Raw genomic sequence first — 20,945 nt, 5'->3', positions numbered from 1 at the left:
AGCCTACCGGGCGACATTTTACGATTACAAAACGTTTTTGATTCTGCAGCAACTTCATCTGCCACGAACCACTTCTCTATCTGCGTCACTGTTCCCCGGCTATAAACTGTTCCCGCGTTCAGAGAGCAAGTTTACATCCAACATCAAGATGAAACCCGTTGCGTTCGTTCGATTCTAGCGGCGCTTTGCCACGTCGGCTGCGGCGGTTGATCCTCTCCACTGCTCACTGAAAGGTGCCAGACAGGTCAGTCTGAATTTGGCTTCCGTGGCAGTGGCACTGAAGATATTCTGCTTGCGACTGCTCTAACGTATGAAGTCGCCCGGCACACACTTACCATTACCGTAATTTGTTGATTTTGTAGCGACGTAATGTGCCACCAACCACTTCTTCGTCAGTGTCACTGATGTATCCGGCCTATAAAATGGTCGCCACGTTCAGCGAAGAAGAGGTTCGCATTCAAAATCACGATATAGCCTGGCGGTGCTTGGCTACGTCGGCTGCGGCGGGTGTTCCCTGCTCAATAAATGAAGCAAAACAGGTCAGTCCGGTTTTTGACTTTGGGGGCAATGGCGTCAAACGTACCCTGCCTGTAATGCTGTTAGCGTATGAAGGCGCCTCGGCAAGAGCTTTTGCTATTAGGCATGGAATACTTTTACCTCCCATGTCAGCGACGTTTAGGCGACGTAAAAGCGGAAAGGGAAATAAAAGCGGAAGCTAAGATTTCGGAGACTACAGCGCAGTAGCGACACGGATAGAACAAGAGACGGATGCAAACATGGGCGCTTACAAAAATGACTTCAACTGGCTTATATTGACGTCAGTTGTATGACAACACACTGTAGTGCTTAAAATGATTGACCAAGAAGTCAGCCACTTCGTAGTAAGATTTTGGCAAACATTTCCATTAATCCAGGCATGAAAACGAGATCCTCTCAGTTCCGAACGAGATGTAAAAAGAAGAGTTCGCTCTCATCCCTCGTACGGCTCCGGCATGCATGGAGAAAGGAAACAACTTAGGATAGGCCCTTGCCATTCTATTAGAGAAAGTGTGGCGGAAGTGACGTCAAAATTTAGGGTTAGCCAAGTCTGTTCATTACAGGAAAGTATACAACAGTTGCATCTTGCCTGTACTCACCTATGGGGCTGAAACGCGGAGGCTAACCAAGAGAGTTCTACTTAAGTTGAGGACAACCCAGAGGGCTATGGGACGAAAAATGGTAGGGATAACATTAAGAGATAGAAAGCGTGCAGAGTGGGTCAGAGAAATAACTCAAGTTACATACTTTCTAGTAGAAATTAAGAAGAAGAAATGGACATGGGCAGGACATGTAGTGCGAAGAGAGGATAACCGATGGTCGTTGAGGGTAACAAACTGGATGCCAAGGGAAGGAAAGCGTAGCAGGGGGCGGCAGAAAGTTAGGTGGGCGGATGAGATTAAGAAGTTCGCAGGGGTCAAGTGGATGCAGCTAGCACAGAACCGGGTTAAGTGGAGAAATATGGGAGAGGCCTTCGCCCTGCAGTGGGTATAATCAGGCTGATGATGATGAAGTCTGTTCATTAGCAACGGCGACGCTGTTGCTATGAAAACTCGGGCCACTAGCAACAGCGTTGCTATGGGCCCTAGGTACGTGAGCGTCGCGGAGAAAAAATGCGGAGGGTAATGGAGGAGGAGAGACGTTGCAGCGTCCAGCCGCGCAGGCTTAAAAAAAGTGACGTCAGGGCCTCTCCTAAGTTCTTTCCTTGCTCCATGCCGGCATACTAACGTTCAGTGCGGTCCAAGCGAGTGATTACCGATTGCGTACTGTTCGAGCCGCAATAATGAAATCCGCATAACTATCCATTTCTGGAAGGACACCTCAAATGCGTCTTGAAAGGAGGCTAATGAATTGTAATATACAATAAATTGTTTACTGGAATGAAAATCGGTAGGACGCTTCAGCTCCACCTTTAAGAGTGGCATGCGATAGGGTTAGTGATCACCGCTCGCATTGCGTTTCATGCGTTTTGTTGCAAGCGTCTTAAGCCCGCTTTTGGCACATGGCGTCCCTGGTGGTGGTGAGAACGTTTATTGATTCTTGAGCCTTTTTATTGTCTTCACTGATGGGTCTGCTCAATATCGCGTACGGTGGCCGGGAGCTTGTGGCTTTCAGCGACTCTTAGAGCACAGCCCACCAGCTCCTTTTGTGCAGCTGGGTCCGTGTGGACACCGCGACCTCCCATCGCTCTATGTCTGTTAGTTGCCAATTGCTGGGTGGCTGGAGCTTAGAACAAATTTAGAGGATATGTGGTGGATGTCTGCTTTGGGTGCTCCGCAGAGTCTGCATACAGGGGTGAAAAGACCGGGGTGGATATGGGCAAGGTGTGCTGGAGATAGAAACGTACAAGACTGCAGCTGGCTCAAGGTCACCTGCTCAAGTTTAGAAGGATTGAGTCGTCGCTCCCTTTAGTGGGGAATAAATTCGTTATAGGTAACCAGGCATTCCCGTACACTGCCCGAGTCTGTAGATGGTTCTGGTCGGTCGACGTGCGCTCGAGCTGTGTTGTGGGCAGCTTCAATCTCAGGGTTGCCCGCATGAGCAGGTACCCAGAGGAGTTCAAATGATCTGGTCAAAGGTTGAACACGATTGAAAATTTTCAAAGCAGGCATGTGAATCCTGCCTTGTGCAAAATATTTGAGTCAACATTGATATCCAACAAGTTGCCGAGGGTTCAGAACAGAATTACTCAGAACAACGGCAAGAATACTGCCATTATTACTAGGCTCACAAACACAGTCCACCAGACCATGAGACTGATTAGACGGATTGCGAACCATCATCAGGGAATGTGGGAGCATGACCTCCGCCACCTTATACAAGCGTTCGTGGTGAGTCGAGTGGTGTACTTCCTTCTATACTTGTTTCTTTCCAAGGTGGAGGAAGAAAATTAAATTCACTACTCAGGCAAGCCTGTAAAACGGCCCTCAATCTCCACAGACACACGTCAAATGCCCGTCTGCTCATTATAGGGATTCACAATACCCTATATGAGCCTATCGAAGCTACTCGCACAGCACAAGTTGAACGCCTATCATGCACCGCAATACGTAGGCATATTCTCTCTTCCCTAGGCGTCAACCCTATTAGCTCCCTCAGACCCATGTATTCCAACTTTTAACAATCCATTCACTTCCAAGAAACGTCCACCTGGTCCGTCACCTAGCTCGCCGAGGAGCCAAAAACGCGGCGCTGAGCAAACACTATCTCGCAGATACCAGTGCAGTTCATGTGGACGCCGCAGAATATGCTACTCATTTAGGCTATGCCTTGAGTGTAGTTTCCAACACACTTCACTCTATAGTTTCTGGTTAGACTAAAGCTACATTCTCGTTAAAAGCAGATGAAGCCGCAATTTCCTTAACAGTCTCCTCACCCACTCCCAGACTAATCTTTAGTGATTCAAAAACAGCATGGCGTCCGCCTCCCTCGCTCGGTAGTCAACATCTTCGGCCCGATTGCGCCGCTTTGCTTCCGCCTCTCGGGTACGCTTCTGTCTCTCTGCCTCCGCGTCTCGTGCGCGCATCTCGGCATTTTCGCGCCGCCTAACCCTCATCGCCTCTGCTCGCGTAGCGTTCGTCTCCACCTCCTCGGCTTCAGACTTTGGCGACTACGCCGCCGATGACCGGACGTACCGGTGCGGACAAAAGTAAATGGAGCACGCTATTTGTAATACTTCGCGTGGTGCATAATTGAAATTGAGAGTCATAGTATGTGCATACTTGTAGTGGACACCAGTGCGCATTTACTTGGACAAATAATGTTTTATCTCAAGTACAGAAAGCGTGATTGTAACTTGAACGGCAAAGCGTGCTTCGCTTATTTATGTCCGCACCAGTACATGCACCGTCCGCACTCGTAGAAGGCTCCGAGCAGGAGCAGGCATATATACCCAGTCGGCACTTGAAGATGGGGACGACGAATCATACGAACGTCCCGCCTTTTTAGTCGGCAGCGTATATCCATCACACACGTAGTCACAGAGAAGGGATGCTCCGCGTTCACTAAAATTGGCACAGCCAGCATACAGCGCCTGCGCTTGGCTGGCCGGCTGGTGATAGTTGTGATAGTGAGCTGGTGGCACCACAGTACGGAATGAGTGCGAAGCGCGTCTCGGATGGAATGGATGGATGGGTGGAATATAGAAGCGTCCCCTTTGAAACGGGGTGGTAGCAGTAGCTATCATGCTCACTTTTCTTCCTATATCTTAATTATTGATTTACAATGGTTACCTAAACCATCATTCTATTTATTAAATTATTTTTCCTACATTACTAACGTTATGTCGCTTCTCTGCTTTTAAGGCACCAATCTTCCAGTCGTTTTTTGCTAGTTTCCACCGCCGGTTTATTCACCCGGCCACTGTTATCTCTAAACCCCAGAGCTTCAGGAACAGTGATTGCGCCTGCATCAACTTCCGGATGGATACCATTACATTCGAGTATAATATGGTCAATTGTTTCACTGGAGTTTCCACATACAGCACATGCGTCATCTCCATTGTTAAATTTCTTTTTGTAGCTACGTGTTGTAAGGCACCCTGATCTAGCTTCAAAAAGTAGGGCACTGCCCCTTGAGTTATCAAAGAAATCTTCCTTCCTGATCTGCATTTTCCACTTTCGGTATAATACCATACTCTGTTTCTTTTCCATCGAATTCATCCAATTATTACTTTCTGTGTTTTTCACCTGTTGCTTAATGCTCTCTATTTCTCCGTCCTCGTGTCTAGCATACTTACTAGTTAGTTTCCTAGTTCGGTTCCTCCATTGTGAGTCAACGCTTTTTAAGTACAGGTATTTAAATAATTTAGCTGTCCATCTCTTACTGTCCAATTTCCTCAGGCGTTAATCATATAATATTTTACTCTGAAAATCCCGTACTTCGAAAGATGCCCAGCCCATATCTCCCTGTACCGCCTCAGTTGTAGTTTTGCCGTTAGCACCTAGTGCTAATCGTCCAACGGATCTCTGATTTATTTTTAATGTCGACTGTACCTCTGATTTCAGGCACAAAACCGCATCTCCGAAAGTAAGTCCGGGCACCATAATTCCTTTCCAAATACCCCTCAAAACCTCATACCTATTGTATCCTCACAATGCCTTATGCTTCATTATCCCGGCATTCCTTCGCCCTTTGGCCTTAAGTGATTGCTCATGCTTTTCAATGTATGCCAATCCTTCGTTTACCCATACCCCCAGATATTTATATTATGCTACTCTAGGTATGTCATGGCCTTGTATTTTAAGAGCCTGATCAGTTGAGCCGTTGAAAATCATCAGACCCGACTAAACTGCGCTGAAACTGAAGCCTAGAGCGTCCCATTCGCCTCCGCAATACTTAACTAGAGTTTGCAATTCTTCCAGACCATCAGCTAGCACCACAATATCGTCTGCATACATCAAACCGGGGAGGCGCTGCTCTACCGCCTTTCGACCTAATCTATATGACAGGTTAAAACCTAGGTTACTCTCTTGTATCCTCCGTTCCAGGTTTATCATATAAAGCATGGACAGCACCGGTGATAGGGGACAGCCTTGTCTTAATCCTTTGCATACTTTGACATCGTCCGTACTTCTTATCCCTTCCCATGTAATTTCTACTTTATTATCCCGGTATATTTTCTGTAGGAACTATATCATCTCGCAACCGATACCTTCTTCTTTTAATATGTTCCGCTGGAGTTCCCTGCTTACGTTGTCGTACGCCCCGTTTATGTCCAGGTAGGCCAAATACAAAGGCCTATTTCGCACTCTAGATATTTCGATGCATTGGGTAAGGACAAACAGGCTATCATCTAAGCGCCTACCATTTCTAAAGCCGTTCTGAAATTCTCCGAGTATCTTGTTACTTTCTACCCATGCTTGCACCTTTAATTTCACCGCCTGCAAGGCTAACCTGTACATAACAGATGTTATGATAATCGGCCTGTCGGTTTTTATGTGCATCCTGTCTCCTTTCCCTTTATAAATCAAATTCATTTTACTCTGCCGCCAGCTGTCCGGAATTTGCGTATTCGTTATGACTGTTTCCAGAACTTTTAACAACGTTTCCTTACTTTTTGGACCGAGTTCATTAATCAGCTTGATCGGAATTCCATCTATTCCGGTAGATGTGTTTTTAGGAATATTTTTTTCTGCCTTTTTTCAGTTTAGATTGGTCAGTTCTAAGCTGCTTTGTATTCTCCTACCTTGTGTTGCTTCCTGATTTGCGGAGATTACGCTATCGTCGCTCTTAAATGACTCGGCTATAACTGATGTAATGTAGTTCACTGCGATGTCTCCCTTTAAACAATTTCCCTCGTTATCTTGAATCCGATCCTGCTTTCTTTGATTCTTCTTCCCAAGCCAGCTTATATGGTTCCAGAATTTTCTTGCTTCGCCTCTAGAGGCATCGTGTATGTTAGCCCTCCAGCGATCGGTGGACTGCCTTATTTTACATTGGACGACGGCCTGCACCTGAAGTTTCTTTTGTCGATATGATTCCTATTTTTGATCGATTTCCTCCTGAGATACCTGTGCTTTATTTGCCATTCGATGTTCTCTTGGAGCAGCCCGTCGTTGTTCAATAGCTTCCCTGATTTCCTTATTTCACCAGCTCCGTGGCTTCCTCTTTCCATTCCAGCGGTTTGCTACTTTAACCTCATGAATTTTCCTCTTTATGAGTAGTTCTACCGGTTCATAATCCCAGTCTTCCATGGGGCTTCTCAATATTGCTTCCTCTATGTCTGCTGCCACCTGCGCTATTTGATCGTCGTTTAATTTTGCGTTTACGTTTTGTCTAAGTTCCATTTCTCTTTTCATCAAGGGCCCCATCTGCCGACTAATACGTTTATGATCACTAGCCCAGAGTATACTCCCCTTCTTCGTCTATTTCCAATTTTGTGACCTTGCTATAAATTTCCTGCGACATTAGACAATAGTCAATGGTCGTTTGCCTGTTGCAGAATTCCCACGCTATTTGGCCTTCACATTTTATTTCTCTATTTGCTATACGTAGATCGTGTCGCTAAAAGAAATCTAGCATTAGCTACGTGGTGGCGCCATCTGCACTAAAGAAGTCGTACTAGATAGAGTTCTGGTTTTCGCCGGCATGATATCGCCATCAAATTGTATGTTAGCAATGCGCAAAATTTTCGGAAATATACTGTTACAGGTTATGTACTGTTACAGTTCCGTAACAGATCATTTTTATTACATAGTGTGTGACAAAGCTTACACAAAACACCCCTTTAATCAAACGAAATATGGAGGATTTTTGATGTATCGGAGGCATGCTCGTCTCACAGTAAGAAGCACAGGAGAAAAATCCCGGTATGTTCGGAGTACTTTCATTTACTTTTATTTCTTTCATTCATTTTTTTTTATTTTTGCGTTACAACATAGAAGAAAAACAACGCCGGTACCGAATTTTCTGCGACACGGGGCCCTTACGGTTTAGAGTAAAAGGCACTGTATCGGTGACTTTTCTCCTTGGACAGCTGACCGCATCGTAAAAGAAAGTAGAAATGTGGGAACGAAAACACCAATGGGAGCAGTAGTAGAGGGCTACGGAGTAATTTTGACCACCTGCGGGTCTTTGACGTGCACTGAGATCGCACAGCATACAGATTATAACACGCAAAGGCGGGGTATTTGTCACACTTCTCGGTGCACTCCGGAACCTCGCCTTAAGGGAAGAGAGGTAGGAGGTACTGAAAGTTGTGCCATAGTGGAATACTACCGAATCATTTCGAACACCTGGGGATCTAGCGGTCACTGACGTCTTGGCAGCATGCGAATACGTTTTTTTAATACGAAAACCTTTCTAGGCTCATGAAGTGAAAAGCTGCGCAAAAGCAGCTCTTGTGTGTGTTTCCGTGTTCTCGCTCGGTCCTTGTTTTATTCCAGCAGTTTTAGAAATGAATAAGCTATGCGCGTAGCCTGTGTATCGCAACTGTGCACTGATGTGTCACTCGCAAATATCGGGCGCACGATCAGGGAGGTTATGTATTAAAGCGACTACTGGTGGTAGGTAAATAACAACAATTATAGGCCTCGATAGAGTATGGCTATTCCTATCGACTGATAATGATAATTAATGATGAATAAAAATGACTTCTAATGGTGAATATGCAAAAGTATACGATCGTAATGACCGTAACTAATTGGAAATGAGTAAAAATGCTTAGCTATGAATGGTAAGCACTAAAATGACTAGACATGACTCGTTATGACTACGAAACGACCAATACGTCAAACGACGACTTGAGTGTCCGCAACTAACTAAAAAGAAGTAACAATGCTTAGCGATGGGAGGCAAATGATAGGAGATGAGGGGTAGGCTTTCGCCGTTCTTCTCTTATGATTGACATCTAAGAGACGCGAGAGCTTCAATGCGCTAGGAAAGCCAAGGCTGCTGTGGCCGGGAATTTGGCCTGCAAGGGTCCTTGACCTAATTAAGATTGGGTGTCCATGATTCCGAGATGCCTAGCCAAGATTCTTCGCCTTCCTTCTCCAAAGCCTAACTTAAACAGATTGGATTTGCCCTTCCACATGCGCTCCACGTTCACCCCCATGGTGCGTCTGCCTACCAAGCGCGCAGGCTTCTGCGTATATTAAGCTCTGCGGCTAGTCACGTTGTTATGCGGGAGCCCGGAGCCGCTGTGGAGATCCGGCGTGGAGAGCCGACGCAGCTGGTTGCCATAGCGATGTGCGCATGCGCAATTAAAGCCTTGGCCGACCACGGCGAAACTCGCGGAACTAAGCCAGTAAAGCTTTCACTTTAAAAGCATGAAAGGGACAGCATAGTTGTGCACGGGCAGATTCCTCAGCTGGTTGCTGCTTTCAACCACTCTCTCTGTTCCTGTTTATTTAAATCGAGCATAGATGTATTCTTTAAGCAATTCTCTGTTGTTGTTTCTTCCGCATTCATCTGCTTTTAAGCACTGGAGAAGCTTGATGAATTTAAACGTACCGGATTTGTGAGGCTCTTAAATGAATGCGTCGGCTCATTTTTGAATTTGCAGTGAATTGCGGCAACTCATTGCAATGCCAGATGCGCAGCACACCTCTTTGTAGTAATGTTTCAAGCTACTGCTGTACCTCCAAAGTTTCTCTTTCATTTCCTCGTTAGCTGCTTTCGGACAAAGTTTTATCCTTTGATTATCATTTTTCTCTGCAGACCTCTTGCTCAATCAAAACCGGAATGGAGAAAACTATCCCCGTGAAAGTGGCGGTGCGCTGCCGCCCACTAGTGTCCAATGAAGTACTGGAAGGGTGCCAAGTTTGCACACGGACAGTGCCGAATGAACAGACTATAGTTTTACGTGCGGAAACAATTTTCAAATTTGACTACGTTTTCGGTGAAGAATCGAGCCAGGCTGAGGTCTACGAGGCATGCGTCTCCAGCCTGCTGCCCAGGATATTTGAAGGTGAGCATATAGAGCCTGCCCACAATAATAACGATTAAAAGTTTTCATTTCTATCCCACGGATAAACTTGGTTCTGGAGACACGAAAATGTAGCAGCATCGTTATTTACCTTTCTTGCATGGCCGTTAAAGAGAACAACGGTGTTGGCGCATTGTTGCAGTGCCAAAATTGTGACTACGTTTGTCATAATGTCAGGTTCTGACGAACTAGTTACATTTTCTCTCAATCCATGCCGAAAGGAGGGCCCCTGGTGTGATCTTGGAGCCAGATTCGTTCATTCAGGGGACGTTCTGCGTAGCAGCTAAAGCATTTAGTGGTGATTTAGCTTGGCTCAGAGCATAAATGGATATAAATATATGATCTAGCGTTCATTGAATTAAATTTTAATTCGCGTATTTTGTACGTATGGTTAGGTTTAGCGAAGTATGTAACGGGTGATTTAGGCTTTGCTTAGGATGGAGGCCTAATTAACGTATTTAGTCCAACCTTGTCAAAACGTATGAAGGCGGCGACATCCGAAGCGTAGCTCGAAAGTCTGGCAACTGAGCATGAGAAGAAACCGGCTACCGAGATGGCGTGCAAAGCTTGTCCTGGGGCTGGTTTGAAAGCCACACGTAGCGAGGTATTGAGCCAGCCCAGCAAATTTGAAGAGTGCGTGTGGTTAAGCGTTTGCAATAAAAATGTTCTATTTCTCTCATGCCAGAAATAAAATTACAGCAGACACAAAAAAGTCATAAAGGATTGAATACCTTTTTTCCTCTGCCCACATAACTGTTTAATTTGCCTATAGTTGGTGAACTACCGTAAGTGCAACATGCAGCAAGAGTTCAAACTGGAGGCAACAAAAACACTGCCACTGTAATGCGCTTTTCAAGTAGCAACAATATGCATCATATTGTGCACCAAAACTGAACAGTTTGGTACGTGTTGCACATTTCTCTTAGGCGTCTGTAAGCTGAAATCGCCATGATCGAGGTGTGTGCACGAGAGAAGACGTATGGCATTGAAAACCAAGAGGGCCTAGGCAAAAGTGATTTTCTATTCTTTTTGGGGCTTTCTTTGAAGAATGCGCATTCTGTAATCATTTTTTCATCAGGAGTGCTCTCAAAAAAAGAAAGCCTTACTGCTGCCATTGGTTCCAAGCCCTCTACATCGCATCCAGACCGTGCACATCCATCACAGGTCGCATGCACGCCGAAGCTAAGGCAGTGGCTGTCTCGGACTTTGATTTTGAGCAGATTCACGTTATAAATTTTTTAACTTCGTGTCCGTATTGTCGTCATACCCAAATTTGTCAGGAAATGAGGCGCCCCCTTTGTCATTTCTTAGTTGTAGGTATAGTTTGTGCGTTCTGCTAATTTTCTGAGGCCCCCGTCCGCTTATACTTGCTAGATCCAATTTTACATTTTCAATGAGTTCACGTCAGCAAATATGTTTGAAACCAAGAATGTATCTTCTATGTTCAAGGCTACAACGGAACCGTTCTCGCCTATGGCCAAACGGGCTATGGAAAAACGTTCACTATGGGAACGCGCTCGTCGTCCAATGACACCGGCTGTGACGATGCGAGCATTATCTCCAGGATAGTTGACAATATTTTCAAGCATATCACGACAAGCACAGAGAAAATATTCCTTGTGCGAGCTACTTTCCTAGAGGTGAGTGCATTGTATGCAAGACAGCAAATACGAGACGTGTAATTCGCGAAAATGTACTAAATATGGCCAATAAAGTTTAAAGAGCCAAACTGTGAGAGCTATTCTGCTGTATGTATATATGACTGTCGATAATCAGGTCATGAGTGAAACGCCACCGATATATTTGTTGAGATGAAGACTTCATTCCCAAGTGGTGCTTCTTGAACGAGTTCCCCTATAAATAGAGAAGCTTTGTTCACTAATGTGTTGCACAATTCGACCATTTCCTAAGCATCGCACAACGAGATTGCGCCATTGCGTTTGTCGTCAAAAGACATGAATGCTGCTTCTGAAGGAATTATTGATTTTAACCTTTTACACAACCACCACATAGGCGAAATAAGCGGCGTTTATTTTATTTTAGCAATCTGAGTGGCAAAAAGATCCAGCTCTGTTTCGATTCGAGCGCGATCGTAGTAGACTTTGTGGGCAAACCAAGCACGGTCATCAACTTCTGGCTGATGAATCATTTGCTTGAAGTCTCGACCCTTCAAGCTTTTACTTGTCTATGCTCTGCTTTCTGTGTATATGCCTATTTCTCTTGAAGTAACCCTGTATGTTATACCTACATCAAGTGTTTTTTCTTTATTTTGCTGCAAATTCCTTGAATAAGCAGGCGAATATTCTAGTGCAACTGAATTTTCTTTCATGCCTTTGAGATACAAACTGAACCTAAATGTAGGAGGCATCAGGTTTGTAGTAGTACAACTGGCTTGTCATGGATTTAATGTCATTTCTACTTTCTCGCAGATATGCAAGGAAAATATTTTTGATTTATTCTCCACAAGTTCATTCCGAGAACCATTGACGATACGGGAGGATCACGCTGGCACGATAAGGGTAAGACTTCACTAGTGCATTAAATTGTTTTGGGCTAACAGCATGATTAGGAGCGTGCAGCTCGAAGTACGTCGGCTATGATTATATAGTTACGGGATTATAATAGGCTGCTCCTATTTTGGGGTACCCGCATTAGCAATGATGCAGTGCTTATGCATTGTGCTGCACTCTTAAACCTTAATACAGAACTGTAAGCTTAAAATTAGAATTTCCCAGCTAACCAAACAGGCAGAAACATAAGCGTGATCTCAAGCAAAAACCATCTGGATATCCAGATGCGATTCCATCTGAGGCACCCTCAGCAGGAAAAGTACATGGAGCCTTCTCAGCCCTACTGAAAAACCAAAAGTTCTACGAGGCAATAACTTCACACAATCTCGCCTAATCGCATAGACTCTCATACAGTGGACATCATTATCATAAAATAGTTCGCATAATTTATAATAATATACAAGAGTATATGAGATCTTATGCAATTATATGCGACTTGTATGTGATTGCTTATGCGAATGAAGTGAGATCGTGTGAGAAAATGTGAGGATATTGCCTCACACGTTTTCAGTACCCTACTGAAAAACCAAAAATTTTACGTGGCAATAACCTCATAAAATCTCATCTAATCGCATCGACTCTCATACGGTTCACATAATTATCATAAAATATCCCACATAATTTATGATAATGTAGAAGAAGCTATGAGACCTTATGCAATTATATACGACTTGTATGTGATTTCTTATGCGAACTGAATGAGATTGTGTGAGAAAATGTGAGGTTATTGCCCCATACAGTTATTTCAGTAGGGTAGGGAGGTGCTTCATTGAACCTAATAAATCCAAAGGCAAACAAAGCAGTAACTTGAGGAGGGTACTCAATGTCTTCAAAGGCACGGATCACCGCTCACCGGCAAACTGAAAGAAACATACTCATGTACGACCGTATATGAAGATGAGGAATTTAGAACATACACTAGAGAAAAAACACCATAATTAGGATGTAGAATTCCCCGTCGTAGAAATAAAAACCGCATTAATGAGTATGAGGCGAGATACGACACCGGAAGACGACCTGATAACGGTCGGCCTTCTGGCCAACCTCAACGATCAAACCCTGGAAGATTTTACGGCCAGTAATGATTGCTGGGACTCGGGATGTTACCAAATGACTGGAAAACATCCATAGTAATGTTCATCCCAAAGCCGGGCATAAAGATAAAAAAGAAAATTTAAGACCAATCACTCTCACGTCCTGCACCGATAAGCTCATGGAGGTGGCAGTAAGGCAAAGGCTGTCCGACTATTTGGAACAGCATGGGCTGCTGCCGCCCTCCATATTCGGCTTCCGGCCACTTTTATCAGCGCAGGATGTACTGCACCAAATCAATAGGGAAGTTATTGATCTCCTTTTAGGGAGTTCAGAGACAGGGCGATTTTGACCCTGGGCCTGATGATGGCCTTTGAAAACTTTAAGTATTGTAAAAGTGAAATTTTCAAACGGCAACAATTGCAGCGAGAAATATTTTAGCTACATAAAAACTTAGGAAATCAGAAATCTTATATCAGATTGGGCAATAAAAAAAATTAGCTGAGGTTTAGCTTTAGTTCAATCCGGTAGGTTGCGTAAGCAAAGCCGACGTAGCTTCTCTTTCTGTTCTGATTCTTATTCTTCTTCTGCTTCCGCGGCGCGGCGGGCTACCGACCGGGTTTACCCGACGGCTTGAAGAAGGGCCCCATCTACGGTCGCTGTAAAGGTCAAACGTGGCTACCGGCCAGGTTTACGCTACGGGCTGAAACCTGGCGTAGTATTGCTTAGGCAATAAAAATTCGGGCCAATCGATATGGGAACACGGTGAACGCCTCAAGGAGCTGTTCTTTTCCGCTGCTCTTTAACGTTGCCCTCATAGCGCTCCCAGAGAGGCTCAACGCCAGTGAATGGCGTACGCCACGCCATCTACGCGTACGACGTTACCATCTGGTCGTTGCATGGGTAACTTAGGGCAGATGGTGGGAGCTTTCCGAGAGGAGTGCGCTCCGAATAAATCAGAACTCTTACCCATTGCAAAACCTAAAGATCTAGGAAAAAAACATACACATTTACGTTAACGGCAATCCGATACCAGAAATGGACATACTTCCGGTATCGGGATTGCAAATTGATAACCTCTGTAACACTTACAAGACCCTGAAAAATTAAAGTCTACCTTCGGAGAAACTAGTAGGATGATTGGCAGGGTTTATGCAAGAACGGTGTACGTCTTGAACAAGAAACCGTTTGCCTGGTTTAGGCGTTCGGCGTCACTCGTGGGGAGTACGTGGCGCCCTATCTCAAGCTGAGGAAGAGCGACCGTGGAACCCTTGACGCGGTGATTCGGGCGGCGGTTAAAAAGGCGCTAGGACTCCCGGCGAGAACCTATGCGAAGTGCCTGCTCCAAATCGGGATCCATAATAGCACACGGAAGCAGATTGAGGCCCGCAGAACAAAGCATATTTCTAAGCTGTCCGTGACCAGCATAGGCAGGCAAAACCTCTGAGACCTAATTCTCGTGCTTCTCCCCATCATCTCCCCGTCATGGAAAACAGTGTGGACATCTGGGATATGTGGAAAATATTTGGACGGTTAAGCCGCTGTCTAAAAACATGAATTGAGAGCATAATAAGGGGAAGCTGCAAGCCTGCAGAGCAACATTTACGCAAAATAACTATGGCAGTAAGAGAGGCACATATATATTACGTGGATGCAGCGGGTCCCCCGCGAGGACGGCATCAACACCATCACTGTTGTGCACGAAGAAAGACAGGTGAGCGGGCTCTCGGTAAAAACCAGTGACGCGCTGATGTTGGAGGAAGTGGCGATTGCGCTGGCCTCCACCCACTCCGACGCAGCGTATATAATGTTGGACTCGCAACAGGTTTGCCGAAATTACGTGCGGGGTACGATAGCACCACTCACCTGCAGAATATTATTGGCACATACGAGCAATTCAGATTCAGCTACTTGTAAAAAAAAGCAAATAATGTGGCTGTACGGTCGCCAGATGGTCGAGGGGAACGAGACCGCTCACGCGGTTCCCCAGCTTTCCTACCCGTGGTTCCGCTAAAATAATCCGGTTCCACCGCAGCAACTATAACAATCCCGCTCATAATTTATGCGAAGATGGAAACTCATTTCCGCCTCTGCAGAGGGGAGCTCCCGTGACCCGCCAAGGGTCTCGACAGACATAAGGAATGCCACCTTAGACGGCTTCAAACCGGGTGTTTTATAAATCTCGAAATACTAAAATACGTACGTGGATCCGGCGTTCACGGGTAGGTGAAAATTCTGCGGTCAGTATGCTGACCTATTCCACATGGTCTAGGCTTGCCAGCAAAACACAAATATAGCAGTTAAAACATCCAACTAGGGAGGGCTGGAAGGCGGCCCTGTCCAGCTCGGACTTGGAGGAGCGGGCCCGGATCCAGAGAGCTCGAGCAGTGGCAGCGGCCAATGGCGTCTTGGAATGGGGTCTGCCACCCAGCGCCATCCCATCCCCACTTTCCTTTCACAATTCATTTCAGCCTCACAATAAATGTATTCTCTTCCTTCTCCTAAACTTATAAAAGGGCTGTGACCAAATATCCACCTTGAAATAACGTTTTGTCGGGCTAGTTGGTGAGAGTTCATGTTCAAGGCGCGAAAACGCACATGGACACAAGGAATGCAACGGGACGAAGCGCCTTTTCCCGTTGCCTTTCTTGTGCCCGTGTTTGGTTTGGCGCCTTGAACTTATGATGAAATCTCTATACTTGGTATTTTTGAACAGTGCAATATTCCTTGCATGCTTATTCTCAGATGAAAAAAGGGTGGTACTAGAAATGTTCGCTCTTTCTTTTGATCCCATTTTCAGCTTTCACGTTGAGCGCGAACGCTTGCTGATAGACTGTCCGTGCTTTCGTTTCAACTTGTATGAACAGGTGACCAACCTGACGGAAGTAAGTGTGACCACTCCCGAAGAGACAATCCAGATCCTCGAGAATGCCTCTGCATCTCGATGCACAGCTTCGACCAACATGAACTTGCGGTCATCTCGGTCTCACGCAATCTCCACCATGATTGTAGAGCAGCGGGACAAAGGAGATGGTGTCTCCACAAGGCTAGCCAACTTCCATACAGTGGATCTCGCTGGATCTGAACGAGCTGGAAAAACTAAGGCAGTTGGCGAAAGTCTCAAGGAAGGTTTGTTGCCAATGTTTCAATGTTTAAGCTGCTAGTTGTTGGTGGATGGCTCTAATGCTGGGAAAGGGCGAGCAGCTGGAAGGTAAAAAGGCACAGTAGTCAAACTGAGGCAGAATAGTTCAGATGAGGGTGCGCTACTGTTACGCTCCGTAACATATCCAGTGATTTCGAATTTTTTGGACGAGAATGTACAGTTTTTGAGCAGCTTGTAGTCCGCCATGTTCTCCATGCAGCTTTTATAGTCGACGTTTCGATAATTTGGTTTGAAAGCCAGATTTCATACACTACATGTAGGGTTGAATATTTCTCTACGAGGTTCAACACTTTGCTTCATTGCTCACGCGAGTGACTCAGGACGTCTTAACCAGTGTCCTACATGGCTTTTGTGATAAGCGAATTACGTGTAATAGCAAATTATTCATTGCGCTCACAGCACACGGTTGTAATTTAGTATTTCATTTTCAAAGATACAGCGCTTGATATCAAATCATATCGTGTTCTAGGGTTTAGCTGCTTGGTTGGCCCTTAGCTGACATTTCATTATCAGTGCCAAAATATGAATGAGTGTGTACTCCTAAGCGCACAATAATTGCTTTCTTCACCATCATCTCAAGTTTTAGAGAGCGCAGCTTTGACCAATACTTGGAGTTAATAATGCGATTTGCATTTAACGACTACATTTTTGACTTCCTTTGTCTGTCATGGCTCCATCCACAAAACTCTGCAGGACAAACGTGCGTGCCTTAACGAGGATCACAAAAATTTTTATTTTTCACGTTGTTTTTCTCAGTCCACTTAAACATCGTTAAGTAAAGTGCACTGACTGCGAACGGATATTTTTATCCCAGTTCAGGTCTTTCATTTCACATAACTTGACTTATACTAGCGACTACTGATGTTATTTCCTTTCGCTGTGTCCTTTGGCCCAGGTATTGAGAAGCTCTCGATTCTGCAGCAATCAGCTGAGCTGCAACCGTATTGAACTGCCCAGAATTTAATATTGTCGGTGTCAGGTTTTCTCATAGAGCTTTGTTTTTGTAATTTAGAATGACATTTGACCTAAAATTTTCAAAATATTTCGAGAATTACGTGTTGCGTGATTGAGGTATTGTTAGTCAGTCTTTAGTAAAGGTGTCCTAATAGTAATGCCCAACCTTTTTATTTTCCTCGAACGGCGTTAATTCACACACATATGATATTAAGAAACATTCACTGTGCACCTCTGCTGCTTACGACTATATTGTACCGCACCATACTCTTAGCGTATTTGATTTGTTAGTGATTTTTGTATGTGCACATTGCTAAATCAGAGTAAGAATGACGAGAGAAACATATTCACCGTACAGACAGGGCTGCACATAAATGGGAAATATGGAAGACAGAAGGTTATCCTACCACATTGACGTGATATTGGTGAATAAAATTTTGCTATTTGGGGCTCCCCTGGAGGCCTGGTGTCCTATCTCCTGAGGTATTTATGTTTTGGTGCCCTTTTACTATACTCATCTCTAAAATACAAACGGCTTTAGTATAAATGAAAAAATGTCGAGTCGCTTATGCAATAAAAAATAAGAGCTGAGTTTCACTTTATATATTCCAGTGCGCGTTACAGTTGCAAGGCATAGCAGTTGACTGGTGCGAGACGTTAGCTTGGTAGTGTTGTCCATGAGAGACTCGCCAATGCAAACTGCACTGTTCTGCTCCAGATTAGGCGCGCTTTACCATGCGCCCACCATGTGCTCTTTTTACAGCAGACAGCTGCCTGTCTGTGTGTGTGTCTAAAAGCTGCGCCTTTGTGAAAGCTCACTGATCTACTCTTCGCGTTTGTGGCATTGCATTCTTAGAAGATGCATATTACGAAAGTACCAGAGTAACAGGGAAGGGTTTTGCCAGTGACTGAGTATACGGAGAAAGAGGCAACCTCCACCGTCGTTGTGTACCTCCTTCCACTCGTCTCTGTCCTTTTGCGCTGATGCCTAAACATGGTATACACATCAGCTGCGCTCTAATGTGTGTGACAGTACACTCAGGAGGAAAACTGTGCAGAATCACCCGTGCGATGGTGAGAGCACAGTGATAAGACATTTTGTTAGTGCCGTCTGAGTCTGAGTACCATTAAACAACCGTAAATTTCGGCTGATATGGGCCAAGTAACATTTTTATGGGATCACCACGTACGTTTCCCTCGATCTATTAAGGACTGTACGAAATATGTAGAAAGTTTTCTGACCCTCTAACAAGGTGCTGTGTGTTTTAGACTATGGCTGATAAAGCATATTTTATTGTTTATGCCCCTTCATTTTGCACATTGTAAGTTTGGAGGTATAAGTAAATCCTAGCTGGCTCAAAAATGGGAACCATTTCTGATAAGAAGCATTTAATTGCCACGAGGGTTTAACTAAAATAAGGCGACTACAAAGTGGGGAGGCTCTACAGTAATTAAAAGGAGGCTGAGTACGTACTGGTCTGCGTCGAAATAATTCCAAATTCTAGTCACACTGAGGCAAGCCTTGCCAAATTCGGAGATTTCTAAAGCTAGAAGACAAGAAAAGGGATATCGGTGAAACTATAGTGCCAGCCAATTTTACGAGCAAAATGCGTGCGTCAATAAACATTTCAGAAACGATACGCGAGGTCATGGTGCGCTGAAATTCAGTTCTAGACGGCGGCGGTCTGTTCTTTGTTTTTCAAGGACGCTTTTTATGGGATATTTCTAGGTTTGGCTTTCAGAGCGACAGTTATATTTTTGCCACTGAACTATTGCCAATATAGGCAGGAAGACTTGGAAGACCAATATTTGCAAAAAAGTAATTTTCAAACGTTGTTCTCGGTGTCTCTTGTATGTTCGTGGACTAGGCAACCTATCGTTTGGAGGTAGCATTATACGTGGTTTATGGTAACTACGTTACAGATGCGTCACTTTCTAGCACTGAGTTTCCTCTTCCGCGTTCATTTTTATTTCTCTAGATTCCTTGGGGGGCAACAGCCACACTGTGATGATTGCCTGCATCTGCCCGGCAGACAGCAACATGGAGGAGACCCTCAGCACATTACGCTACGCGGGCAGGGCTAGAAGGATCAAAAACAAGCCTGTTGTCAACTTTGATCCCACACAAGCACGAATCGCCCGACGTCGCCAGCAGGTGTGATCCCGTTTGATGTGTACTGTGGCCTATCCTTGTATTATAAATAGCATCTTTAAAGTTTGGGTGATTACTGCCCTACTGAAAAAATTGTATGAGACAATAACCCCATTTTCTCTTACTATCTCACTCAATTCTCATAAGAAATCACATACAAGTCGCATATAATTGCATAAGGTCTCATAGCTTCTTGTACATTATCATAAATTATGTACGATATTTTATTATAATGATGTGCACCGTATGAGAGTCTATGCGATTCGATGAGATTTTATGAGGTTATTGCCACGTAGAACTTTTGGTTTTTCAGTAGGGTAGTCTCAAAAGTTTGGAGTAGGGCAGGGCAGAGAGCAGATTTTGTTTTCTAAAATTCACCGGATAGACAATCAGGACCCGGAGCTTTGGAAAGCAGCAAACGGTCATCTGCGTCTTCCATTTTAGTTAAGGTTAATGGAGGACTTATCGCCTTCATTCATCCTCATGAAGCTGCTTAATCATTAAAGCAAGACACTCTACATGAACATCAACAGCATTACCTGTAGTGGCAGAAGAAAGACAGGTGTAGCGACTTGCAAACTCGGTTACTATTGCATCAAAAGTAGTGAGCAAGGCACCGCTACAATAACCCCCGCCGGGGTGGCGCAGTGGTTACGACACTCGACTACTGTTCCCAAGGACGCGGGATCGAATTCCGGCCTCGGCGACCACTTTTCAATAGGGGCGAAAAGCAAGGCGCCCGTGCGCTGCATGATATCAGTGCACGTTAAAGAACCCCAGGTGCTCGAAATTTCCGGATTCCTTCATTACGGCGTCTCTGATAGCGAGAATCGCTTTGGGACGTTAAACCCCATAAACTACCACCACCACTACAATAGAATTCAAATACTCGTTTGACAGCTGCACGGCGATGCTCATTAAGCAATGCTTGTCTAGTTGGCTCCTCAGACTGCAAAGCAAGATCGCTACGAGACCGCACAAGGCCCGCTCGAAAGCGCTCTGCATCGAAGTCTTTAAGGCGGTAATTTACAATAGGAATTTCCTCAGTGTATAAGCCAGGAGCCTCACATTCAAGCTCGTTCTAATTACGAAGTCTCAGCAGCAGCCGCTTTCCTTCACCGAATTTGAAGACCTGACTCAACCAATCTCTATAGCTATGTTCCAAACTTGTTGCTTAAAAAACTCCCAAGCTGCAAATGACTGCAGACTCGAGGCGAACCAAGAATCCAAAGCTGTCCTCACGCGCTGTGCAATGTCTTCCTCGTCTACCAGCGAACCATGAAGCTTCTATTGAGCCAACTGCGGCTTTATTTTTTCGTCATTTTTATTTATTTTATAAATGTGCATAATTTCAAAATATATACCACATATATTTATTACATTCTGAGACAGCAGGAAGCACCGGCAGGTTCTCTTTTCTATTGCCAGCCCAGCTGAAGCAGCAGCTACAAACCAACAGCGTTTCATTCACGCTTCGTCTTCTCTCCGACGAGATGACCAACGATGATGATGAATATGTACAGATGAAGATGACGTGCACGCAAGGTGCTTACACTCTTCCCCCTCCCGGACGAAAGCGATCATTGTGGTCGCAGGTTACAGATGGTCAGC

General features: G+C 44.8%; 1 protein-coding gene across 1 annotated transcript; it reads left to right on the top strand.

The window, feature by feature from the left end:
- The first annotated feature begins 9,219 nt into the window (after positions 1-9,219).
- LOC146183987 (chromosome-associated kinesin KIF4-like) lies at positions 9,220-19,343 on the top strand. The gene is made up of 5 exons (XM_084608460.1): positions 9,220-9,445; positions 10,913-11,103; positions 14,723-14,779; positions 15,933-16,194; positions 19,162-19,343. Exons 1-5 carry the CDS (start codon positions 9,220-9,222, stop codon positions 19,341-19,343), a joined length of 918 nt encoding a protein of 305 aa, XP_084464586.1.
- Positions 19,344-20,945: the final 1,602 nt, after the last annotated feature.

Source organism: Amblyomma maculatum, chromosome 7 (genome assembly GCF_055883805.1).
Source record: "Amblyomma maculatum isolate TAMU_Amacu chromosome 7, ASM5588380v1, whole genome shotgun sequence".
NCBI classification, from domain to species: Eukaryota; Metazoa; Arthropoda; class Arachnida; order Ixodida; family Ixodidae; genus Amblyomma; species Amblyomma maculatum.
Note: the sequence above shows the minus strand (reverse complement) of the source record. Positions and strands in the feature narration are given on the sequence as shown.

Bases quoted from the DNA above. Each gene is read 5' to 3' on its own strand.
- LOC146183987 (XM_084608460.1), top strand. From the start codon at position 9,220: ATGGAGAAAACTATCCCCGTGAAAGTGGCGGTGCGCTGCCGCCCACTA. The intron at 9,446-10,912 runs GTGAGCATATAG...TCTATGTTCAAG, and splicing joins GCTGCCCAGGATATTTGAAG to GCTACAACGGAACCGTTCTC. The intron at 14,780-15,932 runs GTGAGCGGGCTC...TTGTATGAACAG, and splicing joins TTGTGCACGAAGAAAGACAG to GTGACCAACCTGACGGAAGT.